Source organism: Dendrobium catenatum, unplaced genomic scaffold (genome assembly GCF_001605985.2).
Source record: "Dendrobium catenatum unplaced genomic scaffold, ASM160598v2 fragScaff_scaffold_716, whole genome shotgun sequence".
NCBI lineage: Eukaryota > Viridiplantae > Streptophyta > Magnoliopsida > Asparagales > Orchidaceae > Dendrobium > Dendrobium catenatum.
In genome coordinates, this window is record NW_021319178.1 from 2,966,760 (window position 1) to 2,988,834 (window position 22,075).

Here is a 22,075-nt window from a genome sequence, read left to right on the forward strand (position 1 = left end):
TTGTAAGAGTACGTTCTGACACGAGTCAGTTATTGATTGATTTGATATTATAGATTGCTATTGACTGAAATAGATATTCAATTGATGCAATAGATTGACTAGACGACATGACTGATTGAACTGATAATATTGATTGACAGAAAAGGGCTACGATGAATAGATATTGACTGAAAGCACTTATTGATTTGATAGCTGTGACGTATTGATTTATTGATTCTTTTGCCGCCGTATTGACTATTGAGTATTGATTGATTCGCTTTGATTTGATTTCCGTACCTGCATAGATTCATTGATCATAGCTGACTTGACTCGATTGACCTGCATATTGTTTCGATCGTGCTTTGATTTCAGTTGTAGGCTTTGGTGACCTGCTGGGCTTTGTAAGCTCATTATATGTGGTTAATATTTCAGGTGCAGGGCCTCCAGTCTGAAGATCTTTCCGTTGAGTTCTGTCGCTCTTTGTTTTGTAGCCTTGGTAGGCTTTCTTTTGTAGCCGGTGCGGCTATTGTATATGACCTCTTGGGACGCTTTTTGTCTGTGCTCTGTTGTACTATATGTGAATTATAGTATCCGCTGCTGTTTCTTTTCTGTAATGTAATTATCTTTGGCTCTGGATGTTTATTGATACGAATAACGGATAAAGAAAAAAAAAAGAAAATGAATGATCGATCAGATGAATCCTTTCACTACACGGATCTTGGGTCGTTATAGTTCAAGCTTCAAGTCGAGCTCGACTGCCAAATACCAAGCTCGAACTCGTGTCAATCTCAAAAGGCGAGCTCGAGCTCAACTCGTCTCACGTCGAGCTACTCGTTGAGCTCCTTCCCAACCGCCGTCGTCGAGCACCTTCCCGAGCAGGCTAGCCCCCGCTAGTAGCACGCAAGCTCCAACCTCAGTCATATTGAGCTACGTGGTCGAGCTCCGTTGTCCCGAGTAGGCTTGGTCGCGTCCATTATCGTCCGAAGGTCCATCGTCGTCCTGACTTCCACATCGAGCAACACGCGAACTCCCTTGTTTTGATTTTCCTGATTGGCCTTCGATTCGTACTCCCGCCAGCCCAAATCGAAGTTTCATTTTCCCTCATGGTCACCTCCGCGAGCTGCTCGATGAGCTGACAAGTCGAGTAGAGATCTATTCGAGCTCGAACTCGATAAGCCGTCGAGCTTGAAATTGTGTTCGAGCTCGACTCACGAGCGTCGAGCCTGTTACCAAGTCGAGTCTGAGCCGGCTCGCAAGTCGGCTTGACTCGGTTACACCCCTACCCACTTTACACCCCACTGCTGTTGGTGGGAACAGCACATAGGCATTGGCGGAACCACCTCTTGCTTAGGGGGGGCAATTGCCCCCCCTCAAAAAAAAACTTTTTTTTTGTAAGAGTAAAAAAAAAATTTATAGGAGTGTAAAAAAAATAAGAGAAAAAAAAAATTATAGGAGTGTAAAAAAAATTTTTTGCCCCCCATAAAAAACTCTTTTGTCTTAACTTGTCCTAAAATATCTATATATTTCTTCACATTTAATTTTAATATTTTCTTTCATGTTTTTCATGATAGTTTAATTACACATTTTTTTAATTATTTTTCTTGCTTAATTTTTTTTAAAGAACTTTTTGTAATATATAGATATATAATATTGTTTTTTAATATTTAATTATTTTTGTGTTGTATTTGTCCCCCTCAAAATTGAAGCTGGTTCCGCCCCTGCACATAGGGTTCATTTGAGAAAAAACGTCTTAATGATTCCTTATAGTTTACTCCAATTAAATTTGAAAAATGAATTTATCGGTTTTTAAGGAATTCAAATCTGTATGCATGTTTCAAATCCCATATTTTTTTATAATTATCTAAAATTAAATGATGAATTAAATAAATTCATCATTTTTCAAAAGCATACTTTACAACTTAAAAGCAACCAAATAAGCCCATAGAAGAATTTGTTCTATGGGAAAGTCACAATAAATACAGTAGCTGTCAGATGCAGATTTCATGACAAGTACATGATACATGAACGAGGCACACAAATAAGTAAGAAAATTCAAGCCGGATCAATGAAGGCCACTATACCTATAATTTTTAGGAAAAAAAAAAAGAATGGGAAAAATATTTTACCATCATAATCTGTTATTGTGTAAGGTTTACAAGAGAAGGAAATGAAAATGAAATGATTGAAAATATTAAACACTGCTATGCCACTTTACATTTATGTAACTATAGAAATCATGAACTGTACTTATTAGATAATAGATTTGAAAGCCTTATTAGTAGGAGGTAATACATTTAGGGAATGGCAGAGACAGAATCAATGCCATTAAGAAATCAATTTCTTCGGTGTATTTTCATATCCAGTGTAGGTATTGTGTAGAACTGGAACAAAGAAGATCATTCTGCACACAAGAATGGCAAAAATCAGATCAGAATTACAGAATATTTTACAAAGAATGAGTTGTTTTTTAAACATAAAATTTGATGATTTAATCATCAAGAAAGATCGTTGCAGTCTATTCCAATGTTAAGTCATAACATTAAAGCATTTAACGCAAGGAATTGGAGGAAACAATCACATTAGATGTATAAAAGTTTAGTGGCAATTATATCTTTGAAATCAGTAGATCCACTTTGGTGTACAAGATAAGTGCTTCAGAGGACTCTCATGGATAATAAAGTTCAGATCTATTTTGGGCTTGTTGAGGTTGGAAGGTATTTAAACCTTTTGAGACTTTGAGAGTTGACAATGTTTGTGGTTTAGAAAAGTGTTATCGAGGATATCAAGATTAAAGTGACATTATTGAGTCAAAGAAGAGATTTGTCAAATGTTATTTAGCTCAATAATAATTTAACCCACCAAAGATGCGGAAATACTGGCGAAATAACTAAGGGAATTAAGTTGATGAAATTTCCAATGGAATATTTGGTGTAAAAACCGTCAGAATCAAAGGAGGCATTTCCGACAGAATTCCCATTTATTATTCATTGGAAATGCCTAAATATTTTTCATGCCAAGACCTTATCTACATTGAGATTTAGATTAGAAATATACTTTTGAGAAATGATTATATTTTATGCTAGATTTAAGTTATCCTTTGTTTGTATCCTTTTCTTGTTCTGGCCTCTTTATGACCTTGCTTTGTATGTCTCTTTTCTTATCTGAATAAATTCCATTTCTCTTTCAAAAAAAGCAAATAATAAACAACAAATACCCAAACAGCCCTCCCCCAATCCCCTCCCAAATTTCTCATATTTTCTTAATTATGTTCCTCCCAAATCCCTCTTCAATTTGGAAACATTTCCTAATTAATACCCTCCAAATCAACCCCCAAATCAACCATCTTTAATTAGAAAATATTTCCTAATTAATTATCTCTCATATTTGAATTAAAATTAGATCTTTTTCCCTAAATAATTCTCGTCCAATTATAATTAAAACTTTCCTAAACAATTCCCCTTTGTTTAGGAACATTCCTAAACAGCTACCTCTTGGTTAGCAAACTTTATAATTCCTTCCCATTCAAATCATCTGGTCCATCAATATCCTGCAGCATAATAGCACATACAGCTAAAAGATCCATTTCTTTTGATTAATCAGAGAATAATTATTTCTTACTTAATCTTCGTAGAATAAGCATTAATCCAAGAAAACTCCACCTAATGAGTATAAAACAACCAAAAGTAATACAATCAATCATTAGACGAAGATGAATGAATCCATCTTGATGGCCTACCTAGCGGAGGCCTCGCAGTTAGATTATGCTCAAATATCATAAGATGCAGCAACCTTTTCTTTCCCTGTTGAGATTCATCAAAAGTTTTAAGAAGAATCAAATGGATGTGGATTAAGGCAAAAACAAAAAATTAAATAATGAAAACAATAGAGATAACAGGGAAGCCACTTCAACCCAAGGAGCCTAAGTTATCATCAGTAGTTGACAATACAATAAAAACAATTTGTGGATAACTAAAACAATTTATTGAAGGAAAGAAACACGTTGGCTTTTTCAATGTCATAGAAAATAAACATACTTCTTTGCTACTTCGTAATATCTCAGAGCCTCTTGGAACTTTTTCCAAAAAGGGCCGGTCTCCTGCAAATTAACATTTTCTGGCCCACCCATATATGCTTGAACAACGAATTCTTGGCTTCTTTCCCTGATTTAAAATATAATGTAAGGATGGGACAGATATGATCAGCAAAAGAAAAGATCCATTAAGAAATATAAATGATGCTTTAATAAAAATAGAAGAAATAGTTTATGAAATCAGAACTTTATTTGAGGAATTCATGTGCGGTTGTCCAGGGCTGTAAATTCATAATAAATATTTACCTTCCTTCAAATTTAGAAAGCCAAGTATAATAGGCAGCTCCAAAGTAAATGGACACAAATGGATTGTATAGATCCTCCACAGAGTTAACTTCGTATGCCCTAAAGCCGAGGTCCCTTGGGGCAATAAAGAGATTTCAAGCACGTCAGAGAGTTCGAAAAATACATATTAAATTTGGGACGGAATGGGGGTAGAAACCAAGTATATTGGCTTAATTGTCGTGTTGAAATGGAAAGAGACAATTTCATAGCACTTGATGAGAGAAACCTCTAAAATGAGTACAAACGGCTCAATTGAATAGTTACATTTACAAGTTTAAGACATTGACCTGTACATCCAGAAAGCAGTAGGATAGTCAATTCCCATCAATCCAGTATGTGAGCCCAGTCCATTTACAAACCTCAGGCTACGAATCTCTGCAACTGCTGCCAAAGTTGTCTGCTTGTAACAATTAGAAACACAAACTTAAGAAATGCAAATGCCAAAAGTTAAACCGTGGGAGTATCAAGCAATTCTAGCCGTAGATAATGAAATAACAAGGAAATGGCTTGAAAGGAAAAAAAATGCACTTTTTGTGTTTAAATCACGTGCATTTAATCAATCAAAGTTATAAATTCAGAAATCCAGTGCTTAGTAAATAAAACAACAGCAAGGTAAGGAACTTAAATCTTGATGGGGAGATGATTCTCCAGCAAAGAACATATACAAACATGCCAGCAGGGAAGGGGGGAGGGGAACCCTTCACTTTGATCCCTAGTGCAATTTAAGATTTCAAGATAATCCCCAAGCTTGGTTTTTTTGCCTTCACAAAAGTTGCCACTGGTAAATATTCCATTAATTTCGTTGTTGTAGCATTTTTTTACTTAAATTTGAATGAAATTAATTTGTTGAGCTCAAAATACCCTCCTCAAGATTAGTCTCCTATTCTAGGGTTAGATCATTCTTCAGCAATCTATAGAAGCATAGCTTCTTGGCAATGAAGTTTAGAAAAACCTCTCAATCTCAAACCAGGTTTCTTGGCTACACTAACTTATGGAGCTGCCACCATGCAATCGCACTAGTATCCCACCAATTTTTTTCCCTATACAAAGATGAAAATTTTGTCGAGCCCAAGCTAGGGCATGACTGGAACAAGCCAGATTTGATTGAATCAGCTCATTAACAATGTTGTGCATTCATTTGTCATGTACTCACTCATTCCTTCAAGTGGATTCAATGGGGAGATTTTAGGGGCATAACTAACCATATGATTTTAGTGAAATATTTTAGAAAGTGCTAAAATGCATGACATAATTTACATAACATGGAAATATTTTCTGGAAAAGCTTACCGGTTGCAATCTTTCTTTGAAGTATCTTGAAACGATGATTTCAGCAACTGCCTGCAAAAGATGCAATTATCATATACTAATTGTTGCATTGGGATCATAACATTGCATATCAACAGGAATAATAAATTCCTCTTATTTTATGTATCTTTCTCTTATTAAAGAATCACATGTGGAAGGTATTTATCTTATGAATATAATCACATCACAGTCTCATACTAAGGGCTGACACTAAGAGGTTGCCACTGACTATTAAAACAATTCCAAAAAAAAAAAATCACTCTCCTCATATTCTTGTGAGAAGCATGCGCTACCACATTGCTCGTTAGATTTTGTTCAACTATTTTAGAGCATGAGGGTATTTTAAATTCAAATCATCCTCATAGGCCTCTGGAATATATCTTGTCACAAATTTCAATTTTTACCTTCACCTCAACCCGAGAAATATAAGATCTACCATCAGAATCTTGGGAGAACTGTACTCTTCTCCGTCTCTTGCCAGATTTTGTCCATTCTTTGTTCACATCTGGATTTTTCCACATTTCATCCATGTCTTTTTCAGATACTGTAAAATCCCAGTATGCCCGTCCATCAACTAATTCAAAAGATGAGCCAAAAATCAGTTATATGCTTCTATAAACAGATGCATGAAACGAGATAAATGTAACAGAAAGATGAAGGATATAGAAGCATTCAAACAAAACCTTAACTCATCATAAATAAAAGATAAAAATAACACATTTTAAGTATTATATGCATATTAATCCACGTGTCATCTGAAAATAATTGCAGGTTTTGGGACTGAAAAGATATCAAAATAGTCATGGGGAGTTGGGGACCATGAAATGAACAAATAGGAAATGACATCTAGCATAGTTCAAGATGCCGCAAATACTGTTTTAGAGCTTAAGAGTTTTTTTTTTAGCTCATAATATGGAAATCAATTATGAACTGTTTTAAAGCTCAAAGTTGCAGAAATTTCATTCATATTGTTTTGTTATCCTCACTTTTTACAATTTGGGAGGCTATACAAACAATGGGGATGATCATCCCACTTGTTAACACAATCAAGACAATCATAAACAGAATATCTCACATAAATGTAAATGACCACAACACCTTAGCAAAGCAGCTAAGGGGCATCTCAGAATTTCCAATATAGATGTTCATGCAACAGCACCTTGAATGGTGAAATTGAGCAAAGATATTACACAAAAATTAGCAGACCATATCTTCCACCAAACTGCCAACCTCACCAGTAGTAGAAATACAAGATCTCACAAGTAGCTAGAAAAATGAGGAAACGTTGATATCATGTTTGATAGATACTTCCTATGATGTGCCAATAGAAAGCTAACTTTGCAGAAGTTGTTGCAAGAATCAGGAAAAGAGTGACAACCTTCTTTCTCCTCAGCTGGAGCATCAATACTAAGAAAGTCAGGTGTGAGTGTATGGCCATTAAACTTCCGTCTCCTACAAATTGAAGTAGTCGTCATTATTTTAACTGATTGAAATATCAGCTAACTGCAGATTACATATTCCATAAGGCAACAACAAAAAATACCAAGTTTCCTACCAATTGATTTTGATACGCAAATAACACATGATACTAAGAAGTACTATCAGCTGTCAGATTAACTTTATGGATATCTTCACTAGATTAAGTTGGAGCCCTTTTAGATCACATATATTAAAAGCACGCTTAACAGAGAAAATTGACATTGCAGGCCTCTTATTGAGAAGTATTGTCAGCCATCAGATAAAAAGTAATTAAAAAAAAAAAAAAACACTCAACATCTTCCAAAGTATACCCAGAATCGGCCTCCCTACCTCTTTCTTGTATCCCTTTCATATGCCAAGTTCTCTTTCCCTCCCTCACTCTCTTCTGTATCGGATGAAAACATTAGCAGGAGATATCGACGCGTCTATCATCAAAGGAATCATAGATCAAAGGCTACGATTCAAAGTCTTTATTTATGATGCATTTATGTATTTTATTTTATTTATATTCTATTTTATGATGCATTTATGTATTTTATTTTATTTATGTTCTATTTTATCATTGTACACCCGAGAGGGATTATTTTATGTTGTAGCATTGAGGGCATTTGAGTCTTGTGTTTTTCTTTTATTAGAGATCTATATATGATGGTCTTCCCTATTGTATGAGATGATGATTGATTAATGAAGATTTTCAGCATTCTAGTTCCCTTGAGTATTGAGAGCTCTAGAGAAAGGAGAAGTCCCTAGGTGAGGGCAAAGACAATACCCGTCAGCCGTCGGAAGAGTCCGGGCTCACAGTCTACCTCCCCAATCCCTTCCCCACCACTGGCCCCCGCCCCTTTTCCTACCAACCGACGGTCTCTCCCTCATCTCCCCCAAACCGCTAGCAAAATCCCTACCTCCACGGAACCGAATGAGAGAGGGATTTATTATCGTGAGTGAGGCGGTGAGCGAATCGTTGTGCCGTTTGGGTATGTCGGTGGGCTTGTCGTGCGTGAGTCACGTGCTGCAGTTACAGTCAACAATCGCAGGCCATAATTCCACAAACCCTTAACCGCCGGCCTAACCTAGCCCAAGCCCCCTTGAATCCAATTCAATTACCCCATTATTACCTTCCTAACTTAGCCCCTATCTTAATTGGAAAGATTTCTTAATTCAAATTCAAATGAATTTGAATTTTAAAATCATTCCTAAATAGCCTACACCTACTTTAGGAAGTCCCTCAATCACTATAAATTTGAAATTAATTAAAATTTGATTCCCCAATCAACAATTAATACAATGATCCACATACATTGAATGTGGACAATTATATCTAAATTGAATTTTCAAGATCTTGATTGATGAGTCATCACAAATCGTTGAAGTGATTTGACAGTATAGATTCATAATGACCATTATCACGTTCTCACAATGCCACATAAAAATCAAAGAAGTATGAATTTTGCCATTTTTTATTGGACGGCTTGGGATGATCCAAAAACTGAATTTTCAAGTACCATACTCAACAGTATTAAAACAATAATTTAGAAGCTATAGCGTATTTTACAATAATCTTAAATAACAACAGAAAATGGTACTTACTTTATCAGACTTATATTAATATTATTTGGTAATTAAAATGTATAATGTCCTTCTAGAATTGATTTATTGAATATTTCTAAAAAATTTCAAAATAACTATGAAGGTGTTTTATGGATTTTAGAACATGAGTTCAGTCAAATATGCTTTAGAACTAATTTAACGTTTTTTCTAGGTTTTCTCAAAATAGAAAACAGATTATAGAAACTATAAATGGTACTAACCATGGACTAAGAAACAAAACAACAAATGGGCATAGAAAAATCACCTAATAGAAAGCAGATTACATGGCATCAATTGCAGCTAAAATAATAATAGTCACCTCTCAAGATTAAACATTAAAAAAGTAAGGTATCTCGTAGCACTACAGATTTCAAAGCACGAAAAGAATGGCTTATGCTTGTTATGCCTAATTTAATGCATTCTATATCAATAACTCCAGCATGAAATGTATATAAAAGCTTGAAATTAGTAGTACAGAACTTGACCCGAAGATCAAATAGATAAAAAATCACCTCAGTTTTTAGCTAGAACTAGGGGTGTTAATGAGTCGAGTTTAGGTCTTATCGAGCTCGGCTCGTCAGTTGAAAAGAGAGCTCGAACTCAAGCTCGAGCTAGAATCGAGCTCATGGGGACATCAGATCGTGGAAGGTTTATCAGAGACGTGGCCGTCGATCTACAGCCACGATCAAGTCTTTATATTTCTAAGTCATTGGTGTTATTTTATTATACATGTATTTTCTTATTTGCATATGTGTCATTTTGTTTTTCCCGTTGTACCCTCTTATGAAGGGATGTCGTATGTAAGCCCAAGGGGCATTTGTGTCGTTTGTTTTGAGTCATTTGTATGAGGCTATTTAAAGCCCCCTTTGTTCTATTTTGGTGGATGAATGATTGCTTATTGAAATTTCTTCTTGCATGAGCGTTGAGAGCTTGAGAGTTCTAATGGAGAGAGCTTCCTAGGAGGGGAAGAAGATTGGCGCAATACCCACCAACCTAGATAAGTCGGGTTCGTGGTTTTCTTCATTTATCACGTTTCTTTCCCATCTGTTGTTTTTCTTTTCTCATCCCTCAATGCAAAACTCACCAAGTCACCAAACCCATCCACCTAGTCGAACCCTTTCCCTCCCTCATATCTACGGCCAAATCCCTACCCAACTCCCCCATACCGCCAACCCAACACTTAGCCACCGCCACCCTCCCACTCCGTTTCCTATTGAAACCCTTGCCTAATTTGGGTAAATTAATTTTGGGAAGAGTTTCAAATTTTCAAATTCAACTAATTTGAAATTTGAATTCTTTCCTAATTTATCATCCTACTTTGGAAAGTTACTACATCAATTTTATTTGAATTTCAAATTCAAATAGGATTTATTTGTTTCTTTCCTAAATCCTAATCCCAAATTAAGTAACCACAATTGAGTGCATTAAACCCATATTTCCCCTTTGGATGCCGCTGGCCCCCTTCACCCCCTTCTTGGTTTTAATTAATAATTATTGCCTATTCTCCCCAAATTGCTTTTGGAAACTAATTCCAAATCCCTTTACGTTTCCTCTAGCAGATTTTTCCTAAGCCTTATTCCTATTCTAGTTCCCAAATCAATTCACTGATTTAGGAATAGAAAATCCCTCAGATTTTCCCTCTATCCCGCCGCCCTTCCTGTTCCTCTCTCCTTACCCGACCACCTCTCCCTCTCAAATTCCCTATCTCCCACTTCAATACCTTGCTGGAATGAAAGCTTGAATTCTCCTTCCAATTCCCCTTGCTCCTAAGCCTAGAATCCTGAGATTTCTCTCAGATTTTGGATCCAAAATCTGAGTTTATTTTCAGGATTTTGAAAAGGGAATTTAGGAGTTATTCTTTCTCCACTTGCAAGAGAAATTTCTTTCTCTTCGGCAATCTTCAAGAACACTAGCAAGACAAGAGGAGATTTGTTCCCTAGCCCCATGAATGGAGGATCTCGAAACTGAGTATGGTTTAACTTGGGACGAAGACGGCTTCACCGACATCCTACGATCCACTTTCTTCGGCGTGAACCCGAGTATTGACCGCACCGTTGAAGACTATGTGGAGCGCATCCTATTTGCCTTGACGGAAGCCATTGACGAACACTTCGAAGGCGTCGAGTGGAGGATCTCCACCTCTCCCTAACGAAGGTTTCTCTTTTCCCTTGCATCGTATTCCTTTTAGTCTAAACTCTCGTTGGTTTGATTGCAGTCACGACGGACTCTTTCAATTGCTCTCGCTTAAGCGCAGTAATCGTAAGATTTGAGTGCACCTCGATGCATCCTAATTCTCATTGTTAGATTAGGGATTAGTTTGAAAATTACTACTGCTCATTGTGTTGTTTTTCTATTTCTTTTTGGAAGCTTCAAAGTTCTTATCATGTGATTTTAAACCTAAGCGGATAACCACTAATTGCTTTATTTTGGTGTTTAAATTTGCTAGTGGATTTGTTCTAGAATTATTCTGATCTTGAGTTGTGCAAAATCTAAATGAATTAAACATTGCATACGTAGTCCTGCATCATCTGATATCAGAACATGGTATGCTCTTGCATGTTTTAAGATTCCTGGTAGTTTTCCTTTCTGCATTTATTTTACTCTGTTTTCATATAAAAAGCTACTAAGGTGCTAACTATTCATCGTGTGTCATTTTACATGCATAAAGCATCTTAGTTCACCATTACACTCCATTTTAAGTGTGCTGTACAGAAATTTCTACAGCTTTTAGCAAGCTTTTAGGGCCACTAGTGAAGTGCTTATTTGCTGTCCTTAGCTTCACAAACCTTTCTAGTGCTAGGGTGACTTCGTACATTAGTGTGGTTTGCTGTCCCTAAATTTCTTGCACCATATAGGGTCATTATAGAGTGTCTTTCCATCCCCTAGTTTGCTGGCCACTTCCTAGGAAGCCTTCTCAGCACCCCATTGTGTTTAGGAATGGACCCGGATCAACTAGGAAGGACTTTAGACCTCTTGGTACGCCAAATGAACAATATTAGCCAACAACTCAAAGAGAACCAAGTCGACCTAGCTGAGCTTCGTAGGAACACCACCGAGAGATTTAATACACTTGAGCGAGCTAGAAATCACCCTACGCCTTACATCCCATCTAGACCACCTTCTATGTATGGGGATGAGACTTACCCGGATAAGAGGCCACATCGGGCCAATCATCGAGCTCCCTACCATGGACATGATCCTGATTTGGATGAGAGGCATCACCGTGCCAATCATCGAGCTACCAACCACGGCCACGACCCTGATGCGCCACTTATGAAGAACATTAAGGTCGATGCTCCTACCTTTGATGGCACCCCGATCCCCAGCTCTTCCTGGACTTGGTCAAAGGTATGGACAGTTTTTTTAAGTGGTATGATATATCTGAGGCCAGGAAGGTTAGTTTTACGACTATGAAACTAACGGGTAGGGCGAGTCAGTTTTGGGGGAACTTAGAGAGTCTCAGAGAAGATAGAAATGATTACCCTATTGTAGATTGGATGTCCATGAAGTGGGAACTCAAGCAGAAGTACTTGCCTCCGTCGTACTTCCCCCGCCTATTGGACAGGTGGAATAGGCTGACCCCCAAGGCAACAAACCAGTGAAGGAGTACATCGCCTCGTTTGATGACTTCTTGATTCGCTGCAAAGGGGAGACCTCTACCACCCCCGCGCAGATCTTATCTATGTTTTGTACCGGGTTGCGTGAGGATATACGCAATGAGTTGTTTGCCCGGAACGTCACTACACTGGAGAATGCCTACAGCCTAGTGCTTGATCTAGAGGAGACCCATTCTCAGCACCCGAGTCGTTCACATGACTCTAGGCCTTCCTACAGACCTTCTGGTAGTTCCACCCCTCACACCCCCACTGCCCAGTCGACCCCTGGGAGCACTACCCGACCCTCGTCTGGTCCCCCCACTCCTCGTCCTAATGTTAGAAATAAATCTCCCACTCTGATCACCCATCGATCTAACCCCGGGACCAAATGCTTTAGATGTAAGGGGTATAGGCATATCGCCTCTCAGTGCTCTAGTCTATATAAAGTCACGATTATCGAAGAGATCACTGAAGCTGAATTCGATCCCGAAATCGACCAGATTCACCAAGTGGACAATGATGGTGAATTCTTTGAGGAGGATGATGACACTGCTATCATCCAGTACATTCAAAAAATTGACACTTCTCCCACCTGCGTGGCGAGATGTGCACTGTCACAACCCGTTACCACCGACGACTGGCGTAGGACTACGATCTTTCACACCTACACTAAAATTAAGGATAAGAACTATAAAGTCGTTGTGGATAGTGGCAGCTTCATCAATGCTGTCTCCTCCAGCATGGTGTTTAAGCTTGGTCTGTCTGTCGTTCCCCACCCCAACCCCTATAAGGTAGCTTGGGTCAACACCACTGCCTTGGAGGTAAAGGAACATAGCTTCATACATATCTCCTTTGCTGACTATAAGGAGAATATTTGGTGTGATGTGTTGATCATGAATGTTGGAAAAATCCTTCTAGGACGCCCCTAGATTTTTGACAACGATGTCCACATATATGGTCGTTCAAACATCTGCGTGTTTGAACATGATGGTATAAAGATCAAGCTTTTGCCATCACAGCCTCAGGTTTCAGATGATCCTGAATCCAACCCTGTCAAAGCCAAGAAGGGACTGAACCTGATAGCCGCCATAGCCCAAAGCGTGCCTTTACACACCTTAGTCGATCGTGAGACTCCCACTGAGTCTGATGAATCAGTCCCTCATGAGAGTCAGCTCATTCCTAGTAGACTTGTTGAGATCCATCCTGATGGTCTTCCCGACCCATTACCCCCGATTAGAGGCATTTCATATGTTCTAGATCTAGCCCCTGGAGCCTCCCTATCTAATCGTATTTCAGGTGGTCTCGACTACCTTGATTCAGTGATTTTTACCCTTGTTCTAAGTCCTTCTGAAATTGTATACGGGTTCAAACCTAGACAGTCATTAGATCTGATATCCATGAGTTCTATGTATAAGATTTATGAGTCTGCATCAGCATTTGCATGAACTTCATAAGGATATTGCACAATAAATTAAAAAGAATAATCATGAATATAAATTACATGCAGATTTAAAACGTCGATTTAAAACTTTTGAGGTTGGTGACTATGTGATGGTACGGATTCGTCCGGAACGGTTAGCTCCAAGAACATTTAAGAAATTGCATGCAAAGAATGCTGGACCTTTCAAAATACTTAAGAAAATTAACGACAATGCGTATGTAGTAGATCTGCCTGCAGAGTTCAATATAAATCCCTCTTTTAACATAGAAGACTTAGTGGCATATGAAGGTCCTGATTTTAACCCCCAAATCCACTATCAAAGCAGCCTTGTGTGAACCTACCTTGTGAGATCTCGAACCTACCTACACTACCAGATATTCCCAAATTTCTCATGGCTGAGCAAGTGGAGGCAGTATTTAAGTGATGAGATCATATCCACACGAGAAGGAGGACGAAGAAGGTATTTGATCAAGTGGAAAGGAAAGCCCGAGTCAGAGGATGCGTGGCTAGATCGCGAGTAGTTGCAGCAGATTGATCCGAATGCACTAGAGATCTACGAGAGTGGCAGAGATTCTTACTCGACGGAGTCGAGTTTTCCCCACCCCAGGAGAATGATGGGGACATCAGATCGTGGAAGGTTTATCAGAGACATGGCCGCCGATCTACGGCCACGATCGAGTCTTTATATTTATGAGTCATTGGTGTTATTTTATTATTCATGTATTTTCTTATTTTCTTAGGTGTTTTTCCCGTTGTACCTTCTTATGAAGGGATGTCGTATGTAAGTCCAAGGGGCATTTGTGTCTTTTGTTTTGAGTCCTTTTTATGAGGCTATTTAAAGCCCCCTTTGATCTATTTTGGTGGATGAAAGATTGCTTATTGGAATTTCTTCTTGCATGAGCGTTGAGAGCTTGAGAGTTCTAACTTCTAATGGAGAGAACTTCCTAGGAGGGGAAGAAGATTGGCGCAATACCCACCAACCTACATAAGTCGGGTTCGTGGTTTTCTTCATTTATCTCATTTCTTTCCCATCCATTGTTTTTCTTTTCTAACCCCTCAATCCAAAACTCACCAAGTCACCAAACCCATCCACCTAGCCGAACCCTTTCCCTCCCTCATATCTACAGCCAAATCCCTACCCAACTCCCCCATACCGCCGACCCAACACTTAGCCACCGCCGCCCTCCCACTCCGTTTCCCATTAAAATCCTTGCCTAATTTGGGTAAATTAATTTTGGGAAGAGTTTAAAAATTTCAAATTCAACTAATTTGAAATTTGAATTCTTTCCTAATTTATCATCATATTTTGGAAAGTTACTAAATCAATTTTATTTGAATTTCAAATTCAAATATTATTTATTTATTTCTTTCCTAAATCCTAATCCCAAATTAAGTAACCACAATTGAGTGCATTAAACCCATATTTCCCCTTTGGATCCGCCGGCCCCCTTCACCCCCTTCTTGGCTTTAATTAATAATTATTGCCTATTCTCCCCAAATTGCTTTTGGAAACTAATTCCAAATCCCTTTATGTTGCCTCTAGCAGATTTTTCCTAAGCCTTATTTCCTATTCTAGTTCTCAAATCAATTCACTGATTTAGGAATAGAAATCCCTCAGATTTCCCCTCTATCCTGCCGCCCTTCCTGTTCCTCTCTCCTTACCCGACCACCTCTCCCTCTTAAATTCCCTATCTCCCACTTCAATACCTTGCTGGAATGAAAGCTTGAATTCTCCTTCCAATTCCCCTTGCTCCTAAGCCTAGAATCCTGAGATTTCTCTCAGATTTTGGCTCCAAAATCTGAGTTTATTTTCAGAATTTTGAAAAGGGAATTTAGGAGTTATTCTTTCTCCACTTGCAAGAGAAATTTCTTTCTCTTCGGCAACCTTCAAGAACACTAGCAAGACAAGAGGAGATTTGTTCCCTAGCCCCATGAATGGCGGATCCTGAAACTGAGTATGGTTTAACTTGGGACGAAGACAGCTTCACCGACATCCTACGATCCACTTTCTTCGACGTGAACCCGAGTATTGACCGCACCGTTGAAGACTACGTGGAGCGCATCCTATTTGCCTTGACGGAAGCCATTGACGAACACTTTGAAGGCGTCGAGTGGAGGATCTCCACCTCTCCCTAACGAAGGTTTCTCTTTTCCCTTGCATCGTATTCCTTTTAGTCTAAACTCTCGTTGGTTTGATTGCAGTCACGACGGACACTTCCAATTGCTCTCGCTTAAGCGTAGTAATCGTAGGATTTGAGTGCACCTCGATGCATCCTAATTCTCATTGTTAGATTAGGGATTAGTTTGAAAACTACTACTGCTCATTGTGTTGTTTTTCTATTTCTTTTTGGAAGCCTCAAAGTTCTTATCATGTGATTTTAAACCTAAGCGGATAACCACTAATTGCTTTACTTTGGTGTTTGAATTTGCTAGTAGATTTGTTCTAGAATTATTCTAATATTAAGTTGTGCAAAATCTAAATGAATTAAACATTGCATACGTAGTCCTGCATCATCGACAGACGAGCTCAAACTCAAGCTCGTCCCACTTTAAACTAGCTCGAGTCTGTTCGCATGAATTTTAAAATTCAGGTGGGATTTTTAAAACTTAGTAAAAATTTAGAAAAAAAAAAAAGATAAAATGTTTAACATTTAATTAAAACTTAGGTGGTTATTATTATTTTTTAATATTTAAATTTAATAAATAAAATAAAATTACTTTAAAAAAATATTAATATTTATTCGAGACAGCCAGATTGGTTCCATCTTGATTCAGGGCCCAATCTGCATGAAATCAGATACTTCTCGGCCCTAAATAATGTTAGGAAATGGCATAGAGATTATTCAAACTTTATAATAGCACACCCTAAAGAAAACTGCAAGTTCACTACTTCCCTATCAGGAAATTTCTACTCTATGCTAACAAAAAATATTATTAAAGGCTCAGATAAAGTTATTTAAACCTTTTGGGTGGTAAGCTTCGCTTGAAAGAGAAGTATCGTTCAAAATATGTCTCTGTTGACTTGTGGGTTGCTTTATTTAGGCCACCCTTGTACGCTCTTACAACATATTCTTCACTTCTTTGTCTGTCAATGCAAGTTGGGATGTTAGGATTTTCAGTAATAGTCTGCTTATTAAAATGTTAATACAACCATCATCGTTCATGGAATATGGTACTTGAAAGAAAATGAAAAAAATTGTAGAACTTGAACTAATTTACAAGAAATGCAAACCTACTTTCCATCATGATTAAATAGCCATTTTACATATGCTGCACCAAAGTACACGTTAACAAAAGGTCTGTACAGCAGAGATTCATCTTCTAGCTCATATTTTCGATAACCCATATCCCTACAATGTTAAGACAATGTAACACAAATAAGGGCGTTGCAAATAATGCTACCTATTTCGTGACATTCATTTATATTAAACCTGACTAGCCATTCTGCTGTTGATAGTGCTATCTGCATGATTCCTATCTTAGTTTCCTTCAGTTTTTTATCATAACTCTCGCCAAGAAGCTGCCTGTCGCTTAAAATTTCAGCAAGAGCACAGAGCATGTCCTGCAAAACAGTTTAAGAATGTTAAACTGAAATACAGATCATAAATTCAATCCAGAAAATCCATACTACTATTAAAAAGCCAAAGAAACTCTATTATTTGAGATTACACCTAAATAAAATCTTAACCCTCCATTTGCCTAGTTTAGGCAGCATCTTTTCTATGAATCTTATCTCCTGTGTCACCATACTGATCAAGTGTATTGTTTCCATGCCCCCAATGAAATCATCCCCACAAACTAAAATTTCCACATAATCAAGCCCGTGGAATATTTCAATATCTTTAGTCAATGAGTATAATGCAAGAAATAAAATAAGCCAAATATGTGAATAGGCTTCCATATAGAAACTGCAAAAAGCGATGGCTTCATAAATTTAGCATACAACAAAAAGTTAAAAGAGCATGGCTTGCAAACCTTTAGAATCAAAATCTAATAGAAATTGCCTACTTAAATTTCATTAAAAAGAGACTTCTGTAAATACAACTAAATATTATAATAGTTGGAAAAAAAATAAAAAATAAATAAATAATAAAAAATATTATAAGTTGGATTAGGATAAAGCTTAGTTGCAACTTGCTTGCCAATTGCCATGATTTGTTAACTTCGGACATCAATTACTTGCCTTCACTGCCTTAAAAAAACGTATTTTCAGCAAAGTTCATGAGTCAAGAGTCCCAAGACAATATACTGCAATAACATGATGGAAAGTATTCATTTTCTTGACTTGAAAAATTCTAAATCATTTCCGTAACTCAAGTTCAAGTGGGCTCAAAAAATTCATACCAAGTGTCTCCATGCCTTTTTATTGATGGGAAGAGTTTTAATGGATTAGGTTTAAGGATTAATTTTCAGAAGACAGATTAGATATTAGCTAAGATAATATCCAAAGATTTTGTCCTCATTTAAAGAGGACTTCATTTAAAGAGGACTTTATAATATGATGTTTGATTTCTCATAGACGCAAGCCCCTATGGTTAATTACCCCTCAAAAAATGAGAGAGAACTTTCAATAAAGACTAATTACCAGATAGGTACAAAGTACTCAGTGTATAGAAGCAACAACTTTGAAGTTTAAAAATTGGGTTTTTAATAATTAAAATTTACCATCATTCACTTAAAGCAGGTGGTTGGGGAACGATGACAAACTCGATTAAGATCCCATGGTTTCATCATCTCGGATTATCATGATACTTAGTCTACTTAGTCAAAGGAGATAGTCGACCCCACTTGACCGAAGGATACTTGTTAGCAACAATGTGTTGTTTTGTCCAAAGGTACACTTTGTAAACTTAGGGTGAGTGTTTGTCTAATATGATGTGGGCTCCGAAAATTCGGCCTCGGCCTCCACTCGCTTTTCTTATTCGGCGAGGGAGTTTTAACGAACTAAATTCCGGGGTAAATTTTGGAAGGCAGATGGGTTTGTAGATAAGACACTACCCAGAGATTTCGCCCTCATTTTGTGAGGACTTTATGATCTGAGTTCTGGTTTCTTATAGGCGCAAGCCCCTATAGTTAATTACCCCTCTCGATCACAAGAGAGAACTTTCGATTAAGGCTAGTCGTCAATCAGATAAGTAGAATATACGTGTTATCTGGCATATAGTAGCAGCGATGGGTTTGGATATTGGTAGAAGTTGGATTTGGAAATTAGGTTTTGATTTAGGTATTTGAGAACTGGATTTGAATTTGGGAATTTGGAGAGTTTGATATTTAAAGTAGAAATTTCACCATCCTGCACTTAAAGCTGATGGTGGGGGAATGGATGATGGACCCGATCAAGATCCCATGGTTCCGTCATCCCGGGCCATCGTGGTCCCTGGTCTACTTAGTCAGAGGAGGTAGTCGACCCAACCTGACAGAAGGATCCTTGTCAGCAGCCATGGGTTGCTTCGTCCAAGAGACCGCCCTCTTCTTTTTTTTTTTCAAGAACTACATTCTTCTTTTTTTTTCACAATAATGAAAAAATAAATAAAAACTAATACAAAATCTATCCTAATAACAGGAAATAGAAATAAAACAAAATAGAATATAAGATAAAAAAAAAAAAAGAGTTTGTTGTTTTGATGTAGGCTTGGGTTGAATGGAATGAAGCAGGTTTGAATGCAAATATTTTACAACAGATTATGGAAGTGGTGGGTTAAGATTTGTAGAAATCTGTTTGGAGGAATGGGCTTTGGAATGGTCAAATGGATGGGATTTGGTATGAGAAGTGGAGTTGAACTTTGCTGTTTGGTGGAGAAGAATGGTTCTGTTTTGTATGGAGTGGAGAGAGGTTCATCATACTCAAATTCTTCCAACAAGATGCCACATGTTTCCTGTAACTACATGAAGGACTTGACAAATCCGAATAACTGGAATTTACTCCATCTCTCTGTTGAATCTACTCAGAACTCTCAAGATTGAGATCAAATGTTGAAATACATGTACCACCTCTATCTAAATCATCCATTATACCAAGAGATATGCATAAACTCTAATGAAATCTATCATAAGAGAAAGCTCTGTTCTGATAAGCTCAAACAGGTTTTTCATTCATAACCCCCACTTCCTTTGTGCAAATGAGGTCTATGGCAGATGAAGTTCACGGTTAGAGTGGCGGAGCTCAACTTCTTCAGTTGAGAGAAGAGATCCCTTCAGCTTTCATGTGAGGTGAAGTGGACGAGAGTTCAGTGGAAAAGGCTTGGTTCAGCTGTAAAGGAGGGAGCTAGGACTGTCCTGAAGAGGCTGAGCTATTAGACATTTAGTAGAACCATAAAGGCTCTCAGACCAGCTCAGCAAAGGTTTTGAGATCGGGTATGGGCTGTGGTGGACGGAGCTCTAGAGTGAGAGGGCTGCAGCTCTTTGAACTTGAACGGCGGAAAGGGCTTGTTGTTTAGCTGAGGGAAGAAGGTCGGTTGGTGCTGTGAGGTGGATTTGGAGCCGTGGTCTTCAGCCTGGGCGTGAGGAGGCAAAGACAGACAGGGAAGGGAAGAGAGACTTCAGCCGTAGTGGAGAGGAGTTCGGAAGAGCAAAGATCATTTTCTTCAGGACCTGGAGCTCAAGACAAAGAGGAAGGTTGAAGGGAAAGAAGTAGCGGAAGCAATAGATCATGGCTGTGAAAGTGATCCCCAAGAAATGAAGGGTTACTTCGCTCTGTTTTACTTACCAATGCAGCGTCTGAGGCAGGATTTGATCTAACGTCGACGGATTTTCAGGGATTTAGCAGAAGATTTCGGCAGAAGCCTTCGACACATCCGAGGTAAACACATTAATGTGATTGGATTTTTATTTTTTACTTTGTTCTGATTTTATTTCTTTTAAACTAATATTAAAATTAATAATATACTATTATTAATATTAATATTAGTTTTAGATTGCAATCTTGTGTTTAATTCAAAACAAAAAATCTCTTGATTTGCATGCCAACTGCTCCATTTTGTGTGTCAGCTTTGCCGAATATAAAAATTAGATGAATCGGTAGTGCATTTAGGGTATTGCTGATGTTCCGATCACAATGACTCGGTCTGTTTCACGATCGGACATCATCCCGTCACCGACGAGGCTAATTTCCCTCGTAATACGCGTCTTTGGATCATATTTGAATCGCATTTGAAATTTACGACGCCACCTCAAACGATCCAAATTTATTAAATAAAATGTATATTCTGAATGTCGACGACGTTCCGGACGCAATGGCGCTGTCCGTTTGTCGATCAGACGTCATCCGAGCATCTTCGAGGCCTCGTTTTCGTCATAACGCATGTCTTTATATCATATTTGCATCGCCTAGAAATTCACCACCATCTCGGATGATCCAAATTTATTAAATAAAATGTATATCCTTAATGTCGACGACGTTCCGGACGCAATGGCTCTGTCCGTTTGTCGATTGGACGTCGTTCGAGCATTTTCGAGGCCTTGTTTCCTTGAAATGCGCGTTGTCTCGAAATTCATGTCACTCATTAGGATGATACAAATTGAACAAGTAAAATACAATTTTTTGAGTATTTGCAATGTTCTGAACACAATGATGAAGTCCGTTTGCTGATCCGACATCCTTTGATCAGCCTCGTGCTTTAATTTCGGGTGTCGGTCGTCCCTTTTGATCGATCTCATCTGATTCAATTGCGAGGGGCCTCGACCCAGCAGAGTTCGATGTCCTGATCGCAACGATGTCGTCCGTTTAGCATTCGGAGGTCATTTGACCCTTTAAGTGACATGTGGCGCTAAGGCGCGTAATGTTTTATTCACCAATTGGTGTCCTTTATCGCGTGGTTTGAGGTATAGGGGTCAACATATGACATATTCAACTTAACCTTAGCTAACAAAGGGCTTTGTGCCCTATAAAATGTATCCTATGATTCATTACTCAAGGGGCTTGGAGCCATTAGGGAATATACAGCCTCTGGTCATGATCATAATATAATGATGTCATTTTATGGCAAAACCATTTGGTTAGAGGGTCTCGGTCATAAACATTTACTTGTAGTGTTATTTAGTAGCAAAACTATCGGTTAGAGGACACATGTCACGCTCTTACTAGCGAATGATTGTTTGAGAATGAATTTTAGCAATATGCTCGACTAGATATTCGCTCCTTCAGAGTTGAATTTATTTTCAAATTTATCCTCGACAAACTGTTGTGAAGTTTGGATGAATTTTCCTTTATGTTAGATGATTAAATTTCATTTTAAGTATTTGAATTTTGATAATAATTAAAATTTTAGAATTTTGATATATTGTAAAAATTTACCCCTCCGATTAAGATTAC

At 37.9% G+C, this 22,075-nt stretch overlaps 1 protein-coding gene across 1 annotated transcript in view; it reads right to left on the reverse strand.

The window, feature by feature from the left end:
* Positions 1 to 2,103: 2,103 nt before the first annotated feature.
* The window catches only part of LOC110096670, a 31,782-nt gene continuing 11,810 nt past the window's right edge, over positions 2,104 to 22,075 (reverse strand). Inside the window, exons 4-14 of the mRNA XM_020822728.2 lie at positions 17,196 to 17,326; positions 17,001 to 17,114; positions 16,727 to 16,849; positions 7,040 to 7,113; positions 6,066 to 6,235; positions 5,644 to 5,694; positions 4,642 to 4,751; positions 4,316 to 4,429; positions 4,014 to 4,139; positions 3,716 to 3,779; positions 2,104 to 2,380 (exon numbers count right to left, since the gene is read on the reverse strand). Of these exons, the coding sequence (XP_020678387.1) occupies positions 3,752 to 3,779; positions 4,014 to 4,139; positions 4,316 to 4,429; positions 4,642 to 4,751; positions 5,644 to 5,694; positions 6,066 to 6,235; positions 7,040 to 7,113; positions 16,727 to 16,849; positions 17,001 to 17,114; positions 17,196 to 17,326 (1,041 nt within the window). The 3' untranslated portion in view covers positions 2,104 to 2,380; positions 3,716 to 3,751. The remainder of the gene's footprint in view (positions 2,381 to 3,715; positions 3,780 to 4,013; positions 4,140 to 4,315; positions 4,430 to 4,641; positions 4,752 to 5,643; positions 5,695 to 6,065; positions 6,236 to 7,039; positions 7,114 to 16,726; positions 16,850 to 17,000; positions 17,115 to 17,195; positions 17,327 to 22,075) is intronic.